Source organism: Telmatherina bonti, assembly GCF_933228915.1.
Source record: "Telmatherina bonti genome assembly, chromosome: 9".
Taxonomy (NCBI): Eukaryota; Metazoa; Chordata; class Actinopteri; order Atheriniformes; family Telmatherinidae; genus Telmatherina; species Telmatherina bonti.
Genome location: NC_136627.1, coordinates 25,848,812 through 25,872,728, shown reverse-complemented (window position 1 = coordinate 25,872,728; position 23,917 = coordinate 25,848,812). Strand labels below are relative to the sequence as shown.

Below are 23,917 nucleotides of genomic sequence, written 5' to 3'. Positions count from 1 at the left end.
ACCAAAAGTAACAAGCATATTAGATTTTATGTTTGCCGGTTATTAAGTTATTCTCACCAGACCCCAGAGTTGCTGCCACAAAAATGAAAACTGAGGAGCATCAACAACAATAAACGACATTGTGGTTTAACAATATAAGTTTGTCAAATGAATTCTTTGTCCAGTTATGCAGTCCTGGCCGGTAACAAGAGTAACTGTGTGATATTAGACGGATGACTCAATTATACTTCATTTCCTCCACTGCATACATCATTACCATAAGCCAAAAGTACACTAGGTGGTTTTTAAAAACAGAATATCAACACATGAAAATGATTTAAAAAAAAAAACAAAAAAAAAAAACATGGACATTGAACATGACACCAGGAAAGAACACACAATGACAGAAGTTCATGCATGACTCATTTTTAGATTTTTTTTTTTTTTCTTTAGCATCTTACATTTTTACAACGAAGTATTAGGGCCATAATGAGAAAAAAAAGTAGTGTTGGATTATTATTTATCACCTGCTTCACTAGAGAATAAAGTCAAAATGATGAGATTAAGGTCAAAATGACAAGAATAGAATAAACTCAACTTTATTTATAAAGCCCTTTAAAACAACCAGAGTTGAAACAAAGTGCTGTACACAATCAGCAAAAATAAAAACAGAACAAAACAGTACAAATGCAAATAAATAACAAAAAAAAACAAGAGGTCATACAAGGAATACGGAATTAAAACAATAAAACAAACTAAATAAATAGTAAGTAAAAACCAACAATAAAAACAAGGCACACAGACCGGAAACTGTCTTACGTTGGGTTAAAAGCCAACGAATAAAAATGGGTTTTAAGATGAGTTTTAAAAATGGACAGGGAGGAGGCTTGTCTAATGTGGAGGGGAAGCTCATTCCACAATTTTGGACCAGAAACAGAAAAAGCTCTGTCCCCCCTGAGCTTCAGTTTGGACCTCGGTATGTCCAGGAGCAGCAGGTCAGCTGAGGCACCGGTGTTGGGCCTTAAAGTCAAAATACAATTTCAAGAATAAAACTGTAATGATGAGAATAAAGTTCAGATACAGTTTCAAGAATAAAGTCAAAATACTGACATTAAAGTTGAGTCTTCAATATGAATTTGAACAGCTTTACTCAATAAAACACAATGCTTTGCGTCAGTGAGCTAATGACCTTGTACTTCAGAGCAGGTTTTTAGCAACAAGGAGATTCTTTCCCTTTTAGCACACAAACACAGCATTTTAATAAGTATTTGTACTTTGAAGAGACTGTGTCAGAAACTGCAACTTTTCAGGAGGAAAAGCGACACCGACTTTGAAGACGTGGATTCCTGCTTTCACAGAAGGTACGCTCGTACCTGGAATACAGTCGCCCTGTCATTTTTTTTTTTTTTTTTTTTTTTTTACTTTATTCTCATTTCGACGTTATTCTCAACATTTTGACTTTAATCTTAAAATTGTATTTCGACTTTATTCTTGTCATTTCGACTTTAATCACATCATTTCCACATTATTTTCTAGTAAAGCAGAGGGGGAAAAAATCATCTGACATATATTTTTTCCCATTGTGGCCATAATACTCAATCGTACATTTCACTGTAGGTTTAAATCTTCTCAATTTTAAACTTCAACCTAGCTGCCAGTGCACTTGTATAAGCAGGAAATAGGTGGAGGCCACCAATTACAACATGCCCTGCCTGATAAACAGTTCCTGGATTTGATTTACCATCAGCTGGGTAGAGCTCCCGTCCATCCCATCTTTCATATATGCATCATATTGAAGAGACTGCACCTATTGGAGAAAGCCTAATGATGAACAAAGTATGAAGAAAAATTGGTTTCATGAGTAGTGACCATGACAGCCAGATAAAAGTAATGACTCTAACAGGAGATTAGCCAAATGCATCTGATGTGCTCTCTTGTGCTTTCATCTCACACCTTGTTACCCTCAGTAACATGCCTTTTGGGCGGTCGCAGGTTATTTCTTGCTAAATCAAACAAAGAGAGAGGAAGACAACACATCTGATCCTCAGTAATCACTACCACAAGGGAGGAAAGTGCAATTGCTTATCAGGAGAGAATTGTTATTGAAGAGAAAGGATAAAGGATACAGTATTACGCCGTTAACACAGTAACACCAATGTGTTCATTCAGATTAACAGAGATACACATTCAAAAGCCATAAAATGTCAATGAAATTTCCAACTCCAAAATTAGGTGCAGACACATCCAATCATGTCAGATTGTATACAACTACACACACGTTTGTGACTGCATACCATGAATTAATTGTATGTTTTAAAGCTGCCAGTTTAACCTCATACATCAGCATTTAAAGACATGCTGGGGTGTAAGTCAGCATGTAAAAGTGCCTCTGTAGATGTACAGTGAAAGCTGGGGTAGATTAAAGAGGCATATTAACAATGAAAGGGTTAGAAGAGGGAAAAGAGAGCTGTCATCTTCAGAAGCAGACCCTGTCAGCTGCAAGTGCTCATCCAATTACACCACAAGTGTCCTCTCTTCCTGTCCTCTCATTTTTCATGTGCTCTTCACTTTAGAGACCACCTGATCTCTTTCCTCTGTTCTTCTTCCTTTGTAGGTTCTTAAGGAGGTCTCCCATAGTTGCTGTCTTTTTTTTTCTTTATTATGTGTTTAATGTGCAGAAAACCTGGAGTATCCACAACGATATGAAGTTTAATTGCTGATTACCTGGTGTTAGAGCCATGTAAAAGTTATGCTTATTTTGTATGTTTTTGTACATAACATTATAATGGAACAATATTTTGTAAATAAGTAATGTAGTATTTATCCTGCTGTGGAAAATTTAGCTAGGTATTGTATAGTTTTAATAATATTTTTGTCTTTATATGTTATAGTTAAATTGACAATTTTAGGCTCCTTTTAACGTCCTGCATTAGGACCATGAAGAGAGAGTGCGCTGCGGAGTGCGCATGTTCTGTGTTTTTTGTAAATGGAGCAGGGCGAGGAGCTACAGTTTTTCTGACCGCATAGAAGAAAACAATTTTTATATTTTTGTTTGTTAAAGTAGTTGCAGTAGTTTTGTGGACGCAACATGTAAGTTTTTCTTTTTTATTGTTTGTTTAATAAACAGAGATAATTTCTGTTTCCGTTTGCTTCGTTTTTGCCACGAGTCAGAAAACTCACTTCCTGCAAGAGTGGCCAGAACAGGTTCTATTATGTTTAAGTTACGTTACCACTACACCTGGCAATGCTCCTGTCTATAAATTAAGTCTTAAACATTTGATATTACTTCTTTGATTTTTTTTTTTTGGTTGGTTTTTTTTTCAGTCATGTACTCAGCTGTAATGAAGAATAAGATGAAGATACTAACTGCTTCTTGTCTTATTGTAACTGATCTGCCTACCATCTAAAAAAAAAGCCAGTAAGAATTTTCTGTAGACTACAGTGTGCCACTGGTGTATTCCCACAAGGATTTACACCATCCTAACCAGTTCTTAGTGTGGCTTGTAGATTCAGATCTGCACATTAAATTTTAAGTGAAACTGAATGGATTAACTATACATATTTCTAAAAATACTTTTTTTTACCCCATAAAAATTCTGAACAATACTATTCTCTCAACATACGCTTTTCCAAGCAAGAAACAAAGCAACAACCAGTTAAAAACAGCCAAGTTGTTTACCTAATTTGCCAGATTTCTGTTTCTCCTTCTACAGATTTTCTTTAACTTTAAATTGTTTTACTCATTCAGCTGCACTTTGCTCAGGCTACAGCTCATGTGTGTGCTCAAACAACAAGTCCTGGAATAATGTTCATGGAAAATAGAAGAATTAGCCTCATCCTTACATTTGCTGGACCAAACATATAAAAATGTTGTTAATACCATCAATAATACATGAGTCCTGTTTTGACTGTTGACAGAAAAGAAAAACACTTGACTAGGGGTTTATAGTTTTGTGTGAATGTTGGTCTATTATAAGGAGCTTTGGTGATACTTAATTCATATGTGGGCGCATATATACTTCACATCTCTGAGCATATGCATACCATGAATTGGGGTGCACTTGTATAAGCAGGAAATAGAGTGAGTGCATGACTCCCGGCCTGACTTTGTGTACCAGTCGGACCCTGGATCCATTATTCCTTGTATGTGATAAACTCCATTGAACTAAAGTCAAACCCCTCCCCCTGCTATTGGCTACAGAAAAGCATTAACAATTCATCAGCCACCTAAGTTGCAAGGTTTTACAAGTTTTTATTTACATGCACCAAATTGAAGTTTAACCCATTTGGGCAGTCCTAATTCTAAGCCTGATGCTTCATCTTTTTTTTTTTTTTTTTAATGAGAGGTGGGCCACTGACAACAGCCTGGTCAAGTAGTTGGCTTTTTTTTTTTTTTTAAGGGGTTCCTACCTTGGTGACATAACTCAAAGTATCTAAGTGACTGTTGTGATAAGAGTATCTTACCTGCTGTAAAAAGCAGTCAGAGTGCTCTCAGTTAGAGAATGAACACTATTCCTGAGCCAAGTTGAAAGCACATTTTGGGATCACAAGTACAACTCTTTTTTCCTTTCTATCTAAAATCACCTAAGCATCCCAAAACTTAAAAAATTCATAGCAATATTGATAAATTTTACAATGGACTTGCACTTCTGCCTCAGTGTGTTCATCCTGTACACATGGAGAAAAGGTGCTTTTTGAAGTATCATCTTAAAGGGGCGCTATTATGGTATTTTGAGTTTTCTGAGCTTTCTACAGTGTTACAGTGTTGAATCCTCATCAGAAATGTGAACGCCACTGTTTTTTTTTTTATCACCTAAACGCATGTTTGAGTTTGAGTTTGAGTTCCAGCACTCTCTCCATTCAGTTTCCATGGTGACAAAAAACGTGCAGTTTTAGAGAGTTTCTTCTACTTCGAAATCCTTGTGACGTCCCAGGGGATAAGGTTCGGTGATTGGTTACCTTCTACTGGTTAACAAGGGTATGTAAAAATACATGAGGCGGGTGGAAAACGTCGGATAAAGTTATTTCCAATGATGGCGGGTTAGTTTACCAAGGAGAGACATCCTGCTGCATTCGTTGCTGTTTTCCACTTCGTTTTCAGGGTCTGATTCAGGTTCCAACATGTAGGGCTGTATGCTATGTGTTGACATTGTATTTTGTTTTTTTATTGAGTTCATATTAGCCTAATCCTTCTGTTTATGAAATGTTACAATGACGGCGAAAGCAGGTGCGGTGCGCGCTCCCAATGTAGTGCAGTGGTGGGAGGCGGGGCTTAATGTGGAAGAGTCTCAATCCACTCGTTTTGCCCACAGGCTGATCTGACAGCCTACAGGGAGGGTTGGTCTGAAGTAAATAAAATGATTTGTGACGATAACTCGATCAATCCCAGCCCTTCTGGTCTCAGAAATAAAAATACATTAGCCTGAAATGCACATAATAGTTCCACTTTAACCCCATCTCCAAGTTCAGACTTGCAATATGAGGTTCCTGTCTGAATTTTAATCGTTCTGTTAAACAGTATATTAACGGTATTTACACTGGATGTTTAAGTTTAAGTTAGCTAAATATGTAAGTTGAAGGAGGAGCTATTTAATTTACTGTGGCATTGCGTACTGTGACTTTAAGAGCAGTCATGTGGGTAGTAACTAAGTCTTGATGATGAGGCTAACGTTATGTGTGGCTTATTATCCAGCAAGATAATAAGCCACTGGCATATTTTGTGACTGGCATAGTTTGTGTTATGACCCCTGTGATGTTTAGGGGGAAAAGGGGGTTGCAACACAAGAAAAAAAGAAAAAAAAAAAAACGATATCAAAGTGAGTCGCTATAAGGAACAAATCATCCTCGTGACATAGGTCCAGCTGATCCAGGCAGGGATACTGAAGGAAATGCTCCAAATCAAACTGAACCATGCCTTGCCTTCTCATACAATGCAAGTACACACACACACACACAGTTGGTGAAAAAATAAACCAAATTATAACATCACTGAGAAAATTAAGAGACCCCGGACAAGCCCCCACTATGTTACGACCTTCGTGGTGTCTAGGGTAAAAAGGGGGTCGTAACATAGTGGAGAAAAAAAATGGCAAAAGTTCCAATAAAAAAATAAAAAAAGTTGTGATTTTATTTACAAAGAGAATCAAACCAAAGAAACAATAAGGGACAACTTAAAACATCCCATGACAGAAGCAAAACCCATTATATAACAAAATAAGCTCCAAAGCCAACAGAAGTTCTGTCATACCAGACCAAAACAAAACCCAGGCAAAGACAGCAAACCAAAAAGAAAAGCCAAAACCAATCTCTGCAAATCTGCAACTCTATGGCTTTCGACACCAAGCAGGAGGTGGCAACCTGTGTCACCATCAGACACAGCTGCCCTAATGATGGTGCTGATTGTCCTTGAATATGCAGGTGTCATCAAGTGTGGCCAATTCGGAAGGAGCCTGCAGTGATGTCCACCAATCCCAAGCCAAGGTGGTAGGGGTTGAGCCGAGGGATGGTAGCCCATCGTCTGTGGGCTCTTGAGTCTCTCCATTTGCATGCAGCCCTGCAGACCAGCAGACTCAGGACGATAACAGTTTGTGATGCGTCTTCAAATCAACACTGACTGGGACAGGATAATTCTAAAATGGCATGAGATGTGTAGGCTGTGACTACAGCCAGAACATACTGCGGCAGCAACAGTACTTCTAAATAGTTGCCTCAACATTGTGTTACCCATACTGTTATTTTCATGCTCAGTAACATAAACTCTAAAGATTGTTAGACAGAGATTAATAGATTAAATTTATTGATCATTTTAATTTTTGCAGTCAGACTGTCTGCAATGGACATTATACACTATATGGAAAAGGGCAAAAAGCCTAAATTGGGGCCCAAATGTGTAAAAATTGTAGTTATATAATGGCACAGTGTGGGGCAAAAGACCCATAATATCCTCTGGAGACCGGGATTTTCAGTCTCAGCTGTATTTGTTACTCTTGGGAGTTACTTAAAGAGAAGCTTAGGGTGCAGCACAGCTGGGACTTTGTCCACAGAGAAAGGCATGTGACAAGAGCAGACTCTCCTCCCATATATATGATGGGGAAGACAAACATTTGTCAGAAAACAATAATACACATTTTGAAGAGGGAAGAACCGGATAACGTTTCAAAGGGTGAAAAAAAAAGGTACAACTAGATGAGACTTAAAGTCTAAGGATGGATTTAATTCCAAGTCCACCCGATTTATTCCATCCCGCCCCAGCAGATGCCAACATCAACACCTCACAGCATGGAGTCTGGCAGTGCGCTAATCACAGCAAAAAGATTAGACCAGGGAGAAGGGACATGTACAGAAGAGGTAAGAGCCAACATTTCATCCAGAGCACAGACATAAATCTTGCAGGATTGAAATTAACAGTCACCTAGTATACAATACCAACACACTGTTGTTTCTATATTTATCTTTCCCATCGCAGGAGCAACAGCTTCATCCTCCAGTCTATTCCCTGTTCTGCTGATTGTAGGATGGATTGCTGGCTGCATTGCAGTTGTCTACTTTGTCTTCATATTTGCTTGGGTTTAAGTTCTCTAAACTGTAGGATATACTGCAACATAAATAAAATGAAATGCAAAATAAACAATGACATGTCTATATTTATTTACTGGTGAAGCTATGATATAAAATGTTTTTTTATATATGTTTTTGACCTTGCCATTGGTAGAGCATGGTAGTTTATACAACTAGCCCATCACTCTGACCCAACCTGAGATGTGCTAATACATTGTTGATGTGTAGATTACCACTGAAATTTGTAAATGTCCATCAGACTATGACTTATTCTGACTATACATTTCCCCTTAATATCTTGCAGCTTTGAATAAAACAGCTGGAAAGAGTTGTGTGAAATAACACCTTTATCTTCCCCTGTGAATCACTAAACTGTTCAGCTACAGCTTCGTCATCAGGTCAAAATGACACAGTGCAACCAGACAGCATATTCAGCCTTTGTGTGCCGTTTGTCCACTAATGGGTTTTGATTTTCTTTCTCTGCCAGGGAGGAATTTGAGGAATAAAATTGAAAGCATTGCAGAAATGGTTTTCCTCATAAGATACAGAAAACATCACCAATCTTTTTTTTTTATATCCGTTTCATATTAGGAAGCAAAAGTCAAGGATTTTTGCTGATATAAAACTGAGCCATGAATAACAAATCCCTGCCAGTGTCCTGTAGTGATCATATTTAGCTCTGAGGAAAGTTCAATTTGAATAATTGTCTTTTGTGTTGTAAATTTAGCAAATAAATGTGTCTGCAATTTTCCCTCATTTGGCTGGATACACTGCAGCCTTCTGTACACTGAATTATAATACTTTCGGGACTGCAGACTGAAATCCATCAACTCAAACATTAAAGCGATATTCCACTGAGAACACACAGCTGTCTCTATTAACAGAGTCAGATATTTCAACGTTTCCATCATTACGGTTCTGTTCTTCACTTTGCACCACTCTTTAGAGCTGAGACAGAAAAATAACATTTCATGACTGAGGGACAGAAAAATGAGATATCTAGATACACGGTTAAGAATGTGACCATGAATTATTTACGATATGTTATGGGGACACAAATCTCTTTCCTCAGTCATATGTGGACCTGTCTTCTTAGAGGATACAAAATGAAATCACAGTAAAGGAAATCCTTATATTTTCATGATATGAAGACAAAGCAAGGTAAGAGCTAAGATGAAAGTGCCAGGTGTTTAAATTCAGGTTAAGGGATAGAGATTGAAAATCTACCTCATGGCTAGAAAGCCAAATAGGTGCATGCTCTTGAACATGTTTTTTAGGGTTCCCTAAACTATGAGAGAAGGTAAAAAAATAAATAAATAAATTAAAAAAAAGTAAAACAATGAGGAAACATGAATATTCAAATTGATTTTCAAATCAAAACTTCTTTAAAATTTTACATAGAAGACACAGGTGAAAGTTAATGTTAGGTCTCTGTCAAAGATGGTGTCATGTTTACTGGAGTGATGGAAACACGTGTGTGTGTGTGTGTGTGTGTGTGTGTGTGTGTGTGTGTGCTCTTTGTTTATTCATGTCAGCGGCTGGGTACCAAAAGTATTGTGTGTCAGAACCAGCGCAGCGTTGCCATGGCAACCACTATTCCATCTTTGTTCTTTTTTTTTCCCAATCTGCACTCTCAAAGGATGTGAAGAGGAAAAAAACAAAAAAAAAAAATTTGTGTGGGGATCCGCACTTGTTTAAACACCTTTAATTGCCACATGTTGACAGCCTCGGGAGAGTTTCATCATAATTTTTTCTATCAAAGGTAATCACTTTATGGACCTCTTTACTTTCACACAGTACTGAGTGCAATATTAAAGCTAAGTTAAGTTTGATTTTAAATCTGTCTGTGTGTAAAATTCAGTAAGGTGGAATTATATCAGGTATATCTGGTCATAAGCTGACATTATGGCTGAGTCTCAAATCCTGTAATAGATATGCTGTCAGCTTCGAAGGGTATTTTGAAGTCTGCGTTTAATAACAGGGAATTAGATAGCCTAGTTGTTACTGCAGGTTGTGCCACATCTACTTCCAGTAAGCAAATGGCGTAAGCAATATAATCCTGTCCTGACCAAACGAGCCTGCACATTTGGTGTTACACTCAACGTGTGCGCCAGATGCAAACGTCAGTCCTATTGGCTAATAAGGTTAAATGGAAACTTTCTGCACCACAAGATTGAAGAAAACACATGTAAATCAGCATCTGTTTGCACACACATCATTGTGCAGACAAAAATGTATGTTGTTATCGTGTCATCCACGTGTGCATTTAACACATTACCAGATAACACTGTCATGCATTCAGGTGTGCATCCCTCAACCTCCGGTCTGCATATCTGCACTCTAAGTTTAATCAGTTTTACTACCTGGTGGATAATAATTCTTCCAAGTGCAGAAGCCTATTCATTCTATATTAACTCTATGTCAATTATAGTGTTCATGCTTACTTCCATGAAAGGCATCACAAAATATTTATGTTATTTTGATGAGCATATTTACACTGAGGTTTTTTATTTCATTCTGAAGTCCAAACACAAAATGTGTTATACAGATAAACTTGCCTTGCCTAAAGTCAACTTTTTTGGGTGCTTGTGTATCAGTCTTAATACAGCTTATCATATGAGTATCAATCCCCCTACAAGGCTACTCAAGTATGTAAAGCACAGGAACATGTAATCATTTTTCTTTTTTAACACTGGGGAGTTTGGAGCAAAAACAGACGCCTTCTGTCTGACACTTGTTTTTGAGGTGGAAATAAGGGACCTGCATGTGTATCTGATGCTCTTGACTGACTCGGGGGGGAATTCACATTTGTCATAACAGTAGCTGTGGGCCAGATACAGCAGTGTTTCTCGGTAAATCAATAAAGCCTTAAAATAAATCCTTGTTTTGGATCTGCTACATTTTGAACGGTGCAGACACAGACACCTCAAGAGATTAAGGGAAAAGTGACTTTTTCACAGGTATATGAAAAAACTACATATACACTGTGCCTTTTACTTCTTTAAATTCTTCCAAACATTGGCACTTGATGCGCAAACATATTTTCTGTGAGGAGTCTCCCAATTTAACTGAGCTGTCTATCAGCAGTGTGTGACAGTGCAACCTACTTCTCTACTGTGCTTATGAATTATTTGAATTAACTATTCAAATGGGAAGCAGAACATAGCCTACAACCTTGAAAGGAAGGAGAGGCCTTTATGAATGAGACAAAACGTAGTGATATTAGCTGACCCAGTTACAGCCTCTTATGTTACAGTTACTGTCACCTTGAAGCCAGTATAATACTTGAAACAGCTAACTGCTTCGTCTGAAGGGAATCTAAATTGTCAAGTATCTATAATATTGACCCGTTTAAAGTGTATATATGCCCCAAAACCTAAAACAAAATTATTTTCTTTTTGTTGTTTGAGGATAAAAGAAAATTACCAAGCGATAATTCATGCAGAAATAAGTAGCCAGAAATGTTAGATTTCTACTGTAGGGTGTACAATCAGGTGTCAGTATCAGTATGTTTTATCATTAGATGCAGCGAACAAACTCAGTGTGGATCCAACACTCAAAAATTAATATCTTACATCATAATAGAAACAAACATTGATCTACATAAATCAAAACACATTATCCATAACATACAGCAAAGGAAGAAAGTTCATTGAACAACCACAGGGGGGCACTGTTTTACATTAGCAACAGACAAAGCCAATAGTTCATGTAAAATGTCGCTATAGTTTTACAGATATGTTAGGCCATATGTTGACAATGTTTATTGTTAGTCATTATTAAAATGTTCATTACTTTTACTTTGATTTTTTTTTTTCCATTTGACTGCTTATTGTTGAATTTGAGCAATATTATTAAAATATGCACGTCAGAAAAGTCTTTGACACCCAAAAAGTATTGGAATTGGTACTGGACCTCAATTAAAACTTTCTTATTGAAAATACTTTAAAAGCCTTTTTAAAATCAAAATAGGTAATTTTTCGGCGAGAGCACAGCGAGAGTCCAATTTAGAATAAGTGCCCCTTTGAAATCAAAATGACTACCTGAATCACTTTCACTTATTATTCTAACACATAATTTGCACGTGTCATTGTATGTTTGCACATGTGGGATTGGACATGTGTTATTTTAAGTGTGTGTCTGGAATGTCTGCACACGTATATTTTATGCTCCTTTTACACATGCTTCAGAGCCCACACACACACACACACACACACACAACTCTGAGTACTGCCACACACTCAGGCATTCCAGTGGCTGTTAGTCAGTCTTCACAGCCCCCCCCCCCCCCCCCTCTCCCTGTACAACCACCATTCTCACACGCACAAAAACACACACATACCACTGGACCCACTGTTAGGGTCACTCAAGGGGCACATGAAGGAAAACGGAGTTGTTTTATGACAGGAGGGCAATGTAAGAGAGCAAGACTACTGCGAGGAAAAACAAGAGGTGGTCTGGCATGGGTGACTTTCCAAGAAATGTCATGCTTTAAGGTTTAATGTGCAGAATGGCCCATTGTGTTTTTTCTCTGACAGTCAGTAGTCATTTTTCTTATCATTTTTGAGTTTAAAATCAGCCTCCTTGGCTTATCACTAAGATGAAAACTCAGCAGTTCATAACGTTCAAAGTGCAAAACGCTCTGTTGAGCCTCCCAGGAACATGCTGAGGTGTTGTAATGTTAGCTATGACAGCAACTAGCATAGCTGCTAATGACATGGAGGGTGAGAGCACGAGGAAAGTGGGTGGTGTGAACTTTCAGTTATCTGCCAAAGTGTCATCAGCCAGTGGGAACAAAAAGGAAAGCTTGACGATAAGCAGTGGTAACTGATACCGAGCTGAAAACAATACTTGAATGAGTCCCAGAGATGTGGAAATGTGTTCGCACAAGATCACAGTTCATTTCAGCTGTTGCAATACATGAACTAAAGTGTAAAGAGTAAACAAACATTATGAATATCAGCAAGAAAAGTGGTCTGCTGTTGGTTTTTAAAGTCAACCAATTTGATTTCTCCACACTGATGCAACATATACCCCAAACTGCCATTATAGCTTTCCCCATGAATGAGAGGTATGTGTGCACATTAGTGTTGTTTAGTTCCAACAATGTGCAATGAACTACTAATTGTTTGAAATGTATACTTTGTGGCTGAAAAGAAATCAAGTAAAAAACAATTCTTAGCTTTATTTGTGTACACTATTATGTGTTGGCTCTTCTACTCCTGCTATAAACCCACAATCCACACAATATTTGTTTACATTTGGCTTCAATATTTTGGTAGTTTTTCTCATTTTCTTAGTTGGCATCCCACCCTGTCTCATATAACATCTAATTTAGTCAGGACACATGCCTTTCTCCTACCAGAAAACACACTTGCCGCATCGTTCTTTGGGAGATGCTTACCAATAGACCCTCTCTATGCAGCACACTTGTTTCTTTGCATTGTCAACAACCCTTTTAGCTTGCAATTAATTTTCAGTTCCCCTATGCTTGTGGGCAGGAGGAGGAGTTTGGACAAGGGATGGATGGATTGAGTCAAATATTGACAGTACTGATACCAAGATTATGATCAGCATCGTTCACCATAAGCATGACCAGATCAATATTTTTCTTACAGAAGGATTTGGGGACAAAATGCTTAAGAATTTTAATGAAAGGCAACCAGTGGTAGATTTAGCTTTTGTTTAGTTCAGTTAATTTAGTTAATTTTTTTTTTAAGTTAATTTCCATCAGTAAAAGTTGTTCTTCCCAAATAACAGGGTGCGACAACAGGGAATAACAGATTTATATTATTTTGTTAAATTGTTGATACTATTTTATAAAGTTTACAAATAAAAAAAAGATTAAACTTAAATTTCAGCTCTGCTGTTCAGTTTAAGAAAAAAAAGTTTTGTTAAAAATTGTTGTATACATACAGATCATAAAAATCTCTATATTGTGCATGTCCGAGTTCTTGAGTTGTATATCAGCAGGCTGGGTCCAGATTTGGTTCGGAGGAAACCCTGAGTAATCAAATTTTTTTGATTTTTGGTTGAACATATTGGACCTTGTGCAGGACTTTGCTCAAATCTGGAGACTTGATTTAATTAGCTTTTCAACTATGTGGATGAGATTGACCAATTTAACATAATTCATTATGTCTTCTAATTCAAGTTAATTCATTTTTATGTTAGCTGTATATTCTCCTGGTTGTAACTGAGCACGATTTCACCTTTATTCTTACAAGTTTCATCTTGAACAAACAGGAGTGTGTTACTGACTTGGGGATGTAATAACTTTTACTGTAAAACCAAAAACAAGATAGCCTTTTTTCATCTCAGTTACCCGTTTCCCCATGTCTCTCCCTCTTTTAGTCTTCTCTCCTGGTGTCTCATCACCTTGAAGAAGAGTGGTTTGCAGTTTGTAGTTTTCATGGTTGGCAAAAAACAATTGGTGCATCACTGCAACCAATAGGTCTGGAGTACAGAAAAAAATGTTTTAAAAAGAGCACAAGTTGCCCTAACATGAGCTCATCCTTTACATTTGCCCAATCCCACGCATTTTTAGAATGAGAAGCTGCTCAGTGAATCAATTGGGACTAAATAACTTATAGCTGAAAGATAATGACCATAGACTAATTTTCCAGTGAGAAGATGCTACGACTTTCCTTAGTTAAATATGGAGGTTAATTTAAGGATGGGCATATGTACATATAAAGTATGTGAAATAAACAATTGGCAACCTCCAGTGGTAAAAAGTGCCACCGAACCCATATGGAAGTAACAAAAATTGCAGTTCACCCCTCATAGACTTGGGGTTGGCTACAAAAGGGAGTCAATCCCATGATAAAAAGGCCAAATAGACAGCAAAAATAAAAATGTTTACAGCCTGGTTTAGAAAGCCATTTTAAGTTTAACAGGTCAAGTTAAGGAAGGTGTTTATCGTTCATACATTTAGATGTTACTTAACATTCACATTCTGTATAATTAGTTTGAAAAGTATTCAAAACTCAGTGGCAAGAAGGCAGAGTGTAGCAAAACTGGAATTTTAGCCGGCTAAAAGCGCCCCTTAACTTGAGCCAGCCTACTTTTGTTAGCTGGTTAGCTACTCTTAGCTCCGGGTTAGCTTGATTAGCTTTTAGCTACTGGCAGCTTAGAGTTTGATAGGTGTCAACAACACTCACAGCCCCCTCTTAGCTTCACCTCCTTAAATTAAAGTATCCATATAAAGCAACATTTCTGAATTTTATGTAATTTTACTGGAACATTTATATATACATCCATTTTCAATACCTGTTTAGTACGATTCAGGGCTGCAGGAGGTCTGAAACCTGTACCAGATGTTACTAGTGAAGAGGCAGGGCACACCTAGACAGATCAACAGTCCCTCATAGTGCCTTAACACAGAAAAACAGCCACTCTGATACAAAACTTCCACATTTCTGGACTCAGGGAGGAAGCCGGGGTACTCTGACGGGATGCATTCACAAGTAGAACATCCAAATTCCATAGAAATGATCCAGCTTACATTAACCTTCACAGTTGGATTTAACCAAAAATTACAGGTTGCACCTAGAAAAATTTAACTGAATAGAAATCTGATTTGTTTTATTCTACTACATTTTCACAGATTCTCAAGAAGGCAAGAGGAGGATAAGGTCTTATTGTCTACATTATTTCACACACTTTCAGTCTGTTTTTATCATTTAATTTATGTTTTAAAGAGCAGGACTACAGTGGCTGGGAAGTGGGAAAAAAATTAAAAATTTCAAAATACATTTCAAAATTCAAAAACAAAATTACATTTTGAAAACCAATTTACAATTTAAAAAACAAATTTCAAAAACCGAGTTTAAATTTTAAATAAATTGTACAAAAAAAAAATTCTCTTTTTAGGAAACAAATATACATTTTTAAAAACAAATGAACTTAAAGCAAATTCCTATTAGATTAAACAAATTTATATTTTAGGAAACACTTTTTTTTAAAAAAAAAAAAAGAGCTGAGACATTCTACAATTGGCAAAACACCTTTACATATCCCGAAACAAATTAACAAAAAGCAGCTTTACATGTAAAGAGAGGGACTTAAACACCGGAAGTGGCACAATGGTGACATTTTATAGTAAAGACCAAGATTTTGTTGTGTGCTTATGAGAGTGGTGTCAGTAGTGGTTTAAGCACAGGACTCTAGTGTAGCTGTTTGTGGGTTCATTTCCTTCTTTTCTATTTTGACAAATCATGTCAGATATGCTTCTTCTTACTGTCATACCTACCGGTGTTTAAGTCCCTCTCTTTCTGTGTAAAGCTGCCTTTTGTTAATTTGTTTCGGGATATATAAAAGTGTTCTGCCAATTGTAGAATGTCTCGGCTCTTTTTTAAAAAGTTTCCTGAAATATAAATTTGTTTCTTCAAATAGGAATTCATTTGAATTTTTTTTTTCTCTAAAATGTATATTTTAGTTTTCTAAAAATGTAATGTTTCTTGAAATATAAATTTATTTATAAAAATGTATATTTGTTTCCTAAAAAGGAATTTGTTTTATTTAAAATTTAAAAATTTTTTTCTCCATACTGTGAATTGGTTTTCAAAATGTAATTGTTTAATTTTTTTTAAAATTTATTTTGTTTTGTACTTGCCAGTCACCATACAGATTACTCTATATTTTTAAAGGCTGTGTACACAAAAGGTATGGATGTGTACATGTACCTGTATGTGTGTATAAGTGTATGTATGTGTGTGGTGGTGGAGAAGGGGTGTGGGTGTTTTTAAATGTGTAAAGCATTTTGTGCAGTTTTTAATATACGGCTTATAAAATTTTGATTTGTCATTCGTTTTCACTCTCATCTGGTTAAAACTAGATTTGTTGATTAAACAGTAACAGACACATTTGTCAACATGGTTAGGTGTTTTGTTCCCCAAAAGAAAATGTCAATTTTTTTCCTCAGGTATAAATGAAGACCATCTGTTTTACAGCTTAATGTCTTAATTATTTTAGTATTGGTTTTGAACCAAAGAAAAAAACTGAATAGATACTTAGGAATAGGACTTTTCAGGAGTGTGAAATCACAGCCTAAGTTAAGATCTTGGATTGATTGCATATCAGTAACTAAACTACTTCAACATACATCAGAAGCTTGTTGTTGGATGCAGAGGATTAAAAACCATTTTTTTTCCCAAAAAGCTTTCATTTGGACCCCATTTGTTTAGATTGTAACTTTCTATAAAAATATATTTTTTAATATAGTGTACTGTTAAGTTACAAAACATTTTGTCCCAACTCTCAAGAACCAGTGATGCATACACTGCAGATTGTTTCAAGATTTCTGTGTGTGACATTAAGCAAAACAAACTTCATGCAGTCCCGACATCAGGATTATTTTCTTTTTGCTTTTAGTTATTTGCATTTATATAATGCCGTGGCAAAGTCTCAGAGCTATTCTAAGAAAACCCGTTTTGGAGAGAAAACAAACACACACACACACACACACACACACACACACACACACACACACACACACACACACACACACACACACACACACACACACACACACACACACACACACACACACCCTGACAGGCAAGTGCTCTAGAGACCCGACATGTTATTTAAAGATTTATTTAGCAAGAAAAAGAAATGCTCAAGATGAGTATTAATCATTATAAAATATCTAAATACAGGCAACTGAGGTATATCCGTCTATGAGTGAAAGAGAAATTCAGAAGAGATGGTCACCAGTGACAAAGAAAAGCCCGCACAAAGCAAGAAGAACCAACATATAAAAGACTGGACATCAAGGGTGTCATATACAGAGTAACGCTAGGTAATCGTGGTATATATATATATATATATATATATATATATATATATATATATGCACGCACGTGTCAAATTTTCCACAATTAACCTAGTATCAAAAAGTGAAAAGCTGGTGAACTGAAATACATCAACTTGATACAATCTTCATTTGGAGAATGTGTTGAATTTGACATTATGAACATTCCATTAAGACCTTCACCATCTATTTGTTTATTTCTTTAAAATATCACTTGGAGGAAAAAAAAAGAAAAGAAAAAAAAAATCAAATCATGAACATGAGTTTTCAAAAGGGGGACTTTTGCAAATCAGTCTTCATTAGCTCCTGCCAAACACTGGCGACTTATGCCACTTTAATATCAAATAGCTACATCCAAGATAACTGTTAGTTTATATCAATTCAAGTTCACCAATAAATATTTCATAAGATTTTGTTAATCCATTTGGAAGTCCTGCAAGTACCATCTCATAATTGGTTGCTAGGCAACTGGGAGATACTGCATGAAGTCATTGCTCTAAGTTTTTGATTCAATGTGACGTTATGTTACTTTCAGCTATGCCAAGGTACACACTTTTGGAATTGCCGTTTTACTTGGTGCCAAATAAACATCTATGATGTGGGATAATTAGAGTCTCAATGAGATCAAGGGTGGTCTTTTCCCAGTGCATACATTTAGCAAACCTAATGTGAAGTTAGTTACGCCGATTTAAAAGGTGAACATTTTTTCATGTAATTACTCACGTAAATAAGCATAGGAAGAGAGTTAATTTACTTCTTTAAAAATAATTTTGATTCTTTGATCTCCTACAAATGCACACATCACACACACTGTAGTACAACTGTAAGGCATACAAATTAGCTTGACCAACAGCAGGATGTGATAATGACTCAGACTGAAACACAGGAGGACATCCACACAAACACACAGAAGTCTGACATATGAAAAGGATCTTGTGATCTGTAGATTGTCATCTCAATGATTCATTACCAGCTGTCATCTTAAAGGCTTCATTTTATGTAATTATCTTCGTGCTACTAAACAGCAACACCCCTGTCAACAGCTATTTTTTATATATATATGGTCTATTAAACAAAATAAATTCTGATTTTCTTTAATAATTTATCTAATCTAGCGTTATGTAGAAACAAGAGTACACAGAGTACATTTTAAAATGTAAATGCTTGTAGATGAAGCCTGAAAGCAGCTGAGGTTTTACAAGTTGAACAGCTCAGTCCCACATACAATACAGCGGTTCAGCTCCGTTGCATGCATGTGTGAGTGGGTGTGTGGTGTATTCATATGCAAGTGGTTTGAGCACATTTTTCTGTCTGGCACTCTACTGCAAACTACTTATACAGCATTTTGACTGAAACACTCACATACACACTTGCAAATGCAGATCGACAGACCTATAACTGATATGTAAGACGAAAAGAAAAACATAAGAAAAACATACAAGCAAAAAAAGAAAAATGATTGTATTCAGTGAGTAGGAGAGTAATCAGGCAGACTGAATGAACTACAGTATCAGAGTTGGAGAGACGGTTCTTCGTTCGTGCAGCCTGCTGCTCTCCATAGATGAAGTGCATACTGCAGTGCCAGTCCAAAAGCCACGGTCCATCAAATAGATACAAGGGAAGCTTCCACCTTTGTAGCCCTCTGAGTGCTCCAACAGTTAGGGGGAGAAGAGGTACAGTATGGGGACAGGGATGACCCATCCCAGAGGTCTTCAGATCACCATACACGGCACACATTGTCAGGGACCATGTAGCTGCTTTTGTTACAGTTGAATGCTTTGGCAAATTCTGGGAAATTTTGCAGGGACCCCAGAACCCTGTGAAAGATGCAGAGGAGACTGATGATTGAGGTCAAGTTCGATGAAGTTGAAAATGAAGTTTGCATGATGTAATTTTTTAATCAAAGATTTAAAACTTTAGCTACCACTGTAATTTGCCTGCAAAGAGCAGGAAGCACACAGTTGACCGATGTAGTTTGTTTGACTTTACCTGAATTTCCCTGGACTGTGCACATCTACTTTAATGGAATTGACAGCTTGTTCTGGTCTATGCGTCCCACACCACACCTGAAAGAAGACAAACGTACTTGTATTAGCTCAACACTGGTTTAATACAACTTACCATGTAGAAATATGGCTAATATTAAATAGATCATTAGTTTAACAATCCAGCCGTGTTGCTCTCTTTTCCCTCCAATTTATACAGGAATCAGTATATAAAACCACTCATCAATTCATCCTTTCATTATTTAGTTATGAAATAACTGGGTGAAGCAGTTTTTGTTTGGATAAATCACTTGGTTTACACATACATGGTTGTTCTCTACAAAGAGTTTAAATTAACTTTTATGATTAATAAAATACTAGCAAAAACGAAAAACATCCTCTTGAATAGATGTGATATCTGCTCACTTTGCCCCATCTAAAAAACACTTCTTTTTTTTTTAAGTCTGTAAAAATCTGAGCAACCACATGTTACTGTTTTTTTGTAAATATAAAACAAGTTGTACAGCTGATGAAAATGTAAATATAAATGTATGTGCATATTATATATGTATAAGGAGCAGTGCATTACACAGTTTTAATGCACGACGCAGTCATGTATTCTCATGTAATACACTTTATATGCCTCTTCAGCCATTCCATGTTCTTTCACCACAAATAGAGGGAAAAATCCTTGTTTCATGTCAGTGATAATTTCATGAACTGCACGCTGATGATTACTTTAGTTCATGGTCGAAAACTGATACAGGGAGCTGCTCACCGTGTTCTTCCCTACTGTAATCAGTCAGTTACCTGAGCAAAATTTAAGAAGAAGAGTTGATCGTGGGACAGATCGATGCCGGGCAATGGTGGTTCCTCTCCATGCTCCTTCACATAATTCTTGTAGGCCTACGATAAATGACATAACCCATAAGGCAACTATGACTTTACAGGGGAAAAATAGATGTCAAGATTTCACTGTTGCCCAATATGTGTAAAATGGAGATAATTAGTTAATGATTTTGTTTTCCCACCCAATCGATCCCATTCATGCCAATATGAAAAAAAGCATGTTAGGCATTCAACTGTCTGGGAAGTCATCAGTTAAAGCATAATGTGCAATATTTAGGGGAATTATCTGGTCATATCTACGGCAAATAGCCAATATTTATATAAATAAAACTAATATATAATAAAAGAAATTCTGGCAAATATCCTCATTATGTACACTGGTTACTGCATAAATGCAAATAAATTTGAAAATTGTGACAAACAAAAGACCACTCAGACTTTTGAGCATTACACAATGTCATCTGCTTTGCAACCACACCCTACTAGTTCCATAAATATTGTTGCTACTTGCAAATTGTCCATGTTTACTGCAGACATGCCTTCATGTCATTTTTATTGTACTAACTGCACAAAATGGTCATTTGGTCACTGAAGGTAAAAAGTCCTTTATCAGAGTTAGCCAGAAACTAACTTGTGTTTTTGAACCTTACCTGGTACGCCTGTCGTATGCCACCATTATCAGCAATATTTTCCCCAAGGGTGTTATTACCATTTAACTAGAAGGGGGAAAATAAGGATATTCAGTCATTTTTCCTCTATTTCAGCAAATCACGGGTATCACTTTTTGTGATATTAGTGATAAAAAAAAAATAAAAAAAAACAAGTCAGAGGACAAAACAGTAACAAAAGGCACTTGTTTGTCAACAGAAAATATTTTTAAAAAAATACCTAAAACAGAGAGGAAGACAAGAGGAAAGATTAAATACTGCTGAAACATAATAAAACTGAGGAGAGGAAATGAGGGACTGTCAGCAGGAACGTACATGTAGTCCATTGGCGAGGTCCCAAGAGAAGTTGCCGTACTGATCAACAATACACTTTGACAGCTCCAGGAATCTGTGAGTGGACTCTGGTGTCCACCAGTCTTTAAGGTCGCCATCCTTATCATAGTTACGACCTGGAAAAACAGAACAGATTGTAGAGGACCGCTTGAGTTTGATGAACAGTAAACACTCTGAATTTGCCATCTACCTAAAAACTCATTGTGAACAGTACTAAAATGCTCCTAATGCATTTTTTATTTGTGTTTCAAACATCTTTGAAATGAAAAATAGCTTCAAATGACCCATTAAAAACAAGTGTGTGTAAAGATGTCCTGAGGTGGCACAATTGGAATAACAAAACACTTTTCTTTTCAGAAGCGGTACCAGTTACAAGGGGAATATTTCTATCCTAAGACTAATGGAATCTGCCAAAACGGGGGGAAAGGGAGTGGAAAATCATACCATTGTCATCAAACCCATGTGTGATCTCGTGACCGATTACCATGCCAATGCCACCGTAGTTGAGAGATTTAGCCTGGCCTTTGCTGAAGAATGGGGGCTGAAGGATACCTGCAGGGAACACTGAGTAGGAACAAAAAAATGTAAAGAAAAAAAAAAAACTGGATGGTGTGTTTTTATTTTTCCTTTATTGCTCAACATGTGAAATACCTATTTGGTTTTTGCTGGATGAGTAGAAGGCATTGACAACAGCAGCTCCAGTTACCCACCTGGAGAAACATGCGGATGGAAAAAAAACTGCAGTAATTCAAGTAGAGCACACCAAAAATAAAAAATAAAAATTATATTTGATTGAAAACATTCAAATTAACTAGCAGTTATTAATAGCCAGGCTAATGTTGGCTACCCTGCTGTGCAAAGCTGAACTCTACATGTGAGTAGGAGTTTGTGTGGGAGAAAGTGAAAGCACTGTGCTTAAAGTGAGGTAGATACTTCTAGTGGGTCACACCGTAAGCATCATAGCTGAAGTCCTAAAAACATGCGATTTAAATATTCAAAACTGCAGCTTTAAATTACAGCACATCTAGAACAAGCTTGTTATTTCTAACCCCAGGAAATCTTACTCTTCTTTGTTGACTTTGAGTCGGAGTTTCCGCAGGCGTTTCTTCTGCACATACTCCAGATTCTGTAGGATGTTTTCAAAGTACTCCTCTGCACTGTAGTTCAGCTAACAACAACATGGAGACAGAAAAAAAAAACCCAGAAGGATTACCATGATGAACGCTATTCAACACTTGGTTATATACCCCCCCAAGTAAAACAAGGCTTCAGTCAGGCTACTCTGTATTATGTTACATTAATTTAGTGAACGATGAAACATCCATAACTGCATCCCTTGCCAAAAACACTCACATCTTTATATTCATTGTTAAGGAATTTGTCATCAGTAATGGTCTTTGAATAGCCGATCCGTTCGCGGATAGCTCGAGCCTGCAGAAAAACGAGAACAAATTTGACATCTTAAAATCTAATATCCTGAAGAGTAATACATTTTTATAAATCTAATCTTACCTTCTCCTCGGCTGCTTTCTTGGTCTCTGCATCCATCCAGGTTAGGTCATCCAGGTTACTAATAAACACCTCTCGAATTTCTTTTATCATATCCTCCATCTAATCTCCACACATGCATACAAACAGAAAGTATAGATGTGTCACTAATAACCAACAACAAAAAGATGACAGTATGAAAAATAAATCTCCACTACCTAAGAAAATGTAGTTTATTCACAATGGGTTTTTAAAAAAAAAAAAAAAAAAAAAAAAAATCATAAATCATAAAATCATCGATGAGAGAAATATATATATATAAAATAATAGAACGCAAACAAGTTTGTCCATTTCTTTTTAAGCCACACAAAAAAAGAGCAAATGAACAAATATTTTTATGCTGACAGTAACAGTCATATCTTTGCATAACAATGAATACTGGCAGCTTAAAGATAATGAGATCTTAAATTTTGTTAATTCCCATAGCATATGGTCATCAAAAGCCCAGTTTTCCCATTTGGGGGAAGCAGTAGTGCCAGTTCAAAGTTTCTATGAAGTATTCCTCTGGTGTTACAGCCTGTAAAAAAAATGTTACAACATGCAGAGATACAAACTGAGGCTGCCATGGTGGGATGATGCTGTGCATCTCATGAGGCTGGTCAAACATTTTGTCCACAAACAAACCAAAACATGGAATGATTCCTTGAAAGTACACAAGCCAACAGAATGACAGCAGCATATAATAAAAAAAAAAAAAATAGGAAAAACATCTATTCTCCTCAGATTACAACAAGAGGCATTGCTGATGAGCAGAAGCCTCAGTAACACGACTCACCACTTGAACAAGCTGTTCTTTACCACAACCTGGCAGCAACCACACTAAGGTTCTTCTAAAATTCCTTTTTAATACAGAGTCATGTGGATGAAATGCTGTTTAATCACAAAAACCATAATCCACTTAAAATTTTCTGTTTTCACTTTAAAGCTGCAGTTTAGAAATAAACAAAAGAATCACACTCAAATTCTTATTAATGAATGTATCACACTGGACGGCTGATTGTTGGACACTGAACAGATTGCATAAGCAACCACAATGTCCAGCAGCAAAATGGGCAGGATTGTCAGAAGTTAAATGGCAAGTCTTTCTGTGGAAACTGAATTTCTTCTTTGGTTACCCAATTTCCACACATAAATAAGATTGTTTACTGTATAAATATAAAGAGTTATCCTGGCAATGCTAC

At 36.6% G+C, this 23,917-nt stretch overlaps 1 protein-coding gene across 1 annotated transcript in view; it reads right to left on the bottom strand.

The window, feature by feature from the left end:
• Nucleotides 1-17,200: 17,200 nt before the first annotated feature.
• The window catches only part of LOC306760690 (neprilysin-like), a 42,119-nt gene continuing 35,402 nt past the window's right edge, over nt 17,201-23,917 (bottom strand). The window contains exons 14-23 of the mRNA XM_079246654.1: nt 22,701-22,799; nt 22,542-22,619; nt 22,253-22,356; nt 21,840-21,898; nt 21,633-21,752; nt 21,171-21,304; nt 20,838-20,903; nt 20,149-20,244; nt 19,343-19,419; nt 17,201-19,170 (exon numbers count right to left, since the gene is read on the bottom strand). Of these exons, the coding sequence (XP_079102780.1) occupies nt 19,071-19,170; nt 19,343-19,419; nt 20,149-20,244; nt 20,838-20,903; nt 21,171-21,304; nt 21,633-21,752; nt 21,840-21,898; nt 22,253-22,356; nt 22,542-22,619; nt 22,701-22,799 (933 nt within the window). The 3' untranslated portion in view covers nt 17,201-19,070. The remainder of the gene's footprint in view (nt 19,171-19,342; nt 19,420-20,148; nt 20,245-20,837; nt 20,904-21,170; nt 21,305-21,632; nt 21,753-21,839; nt 21,899-22,252; nt 22,357-22,541; nt 22,620-22,700; nt 22,800-23,917) is intronic.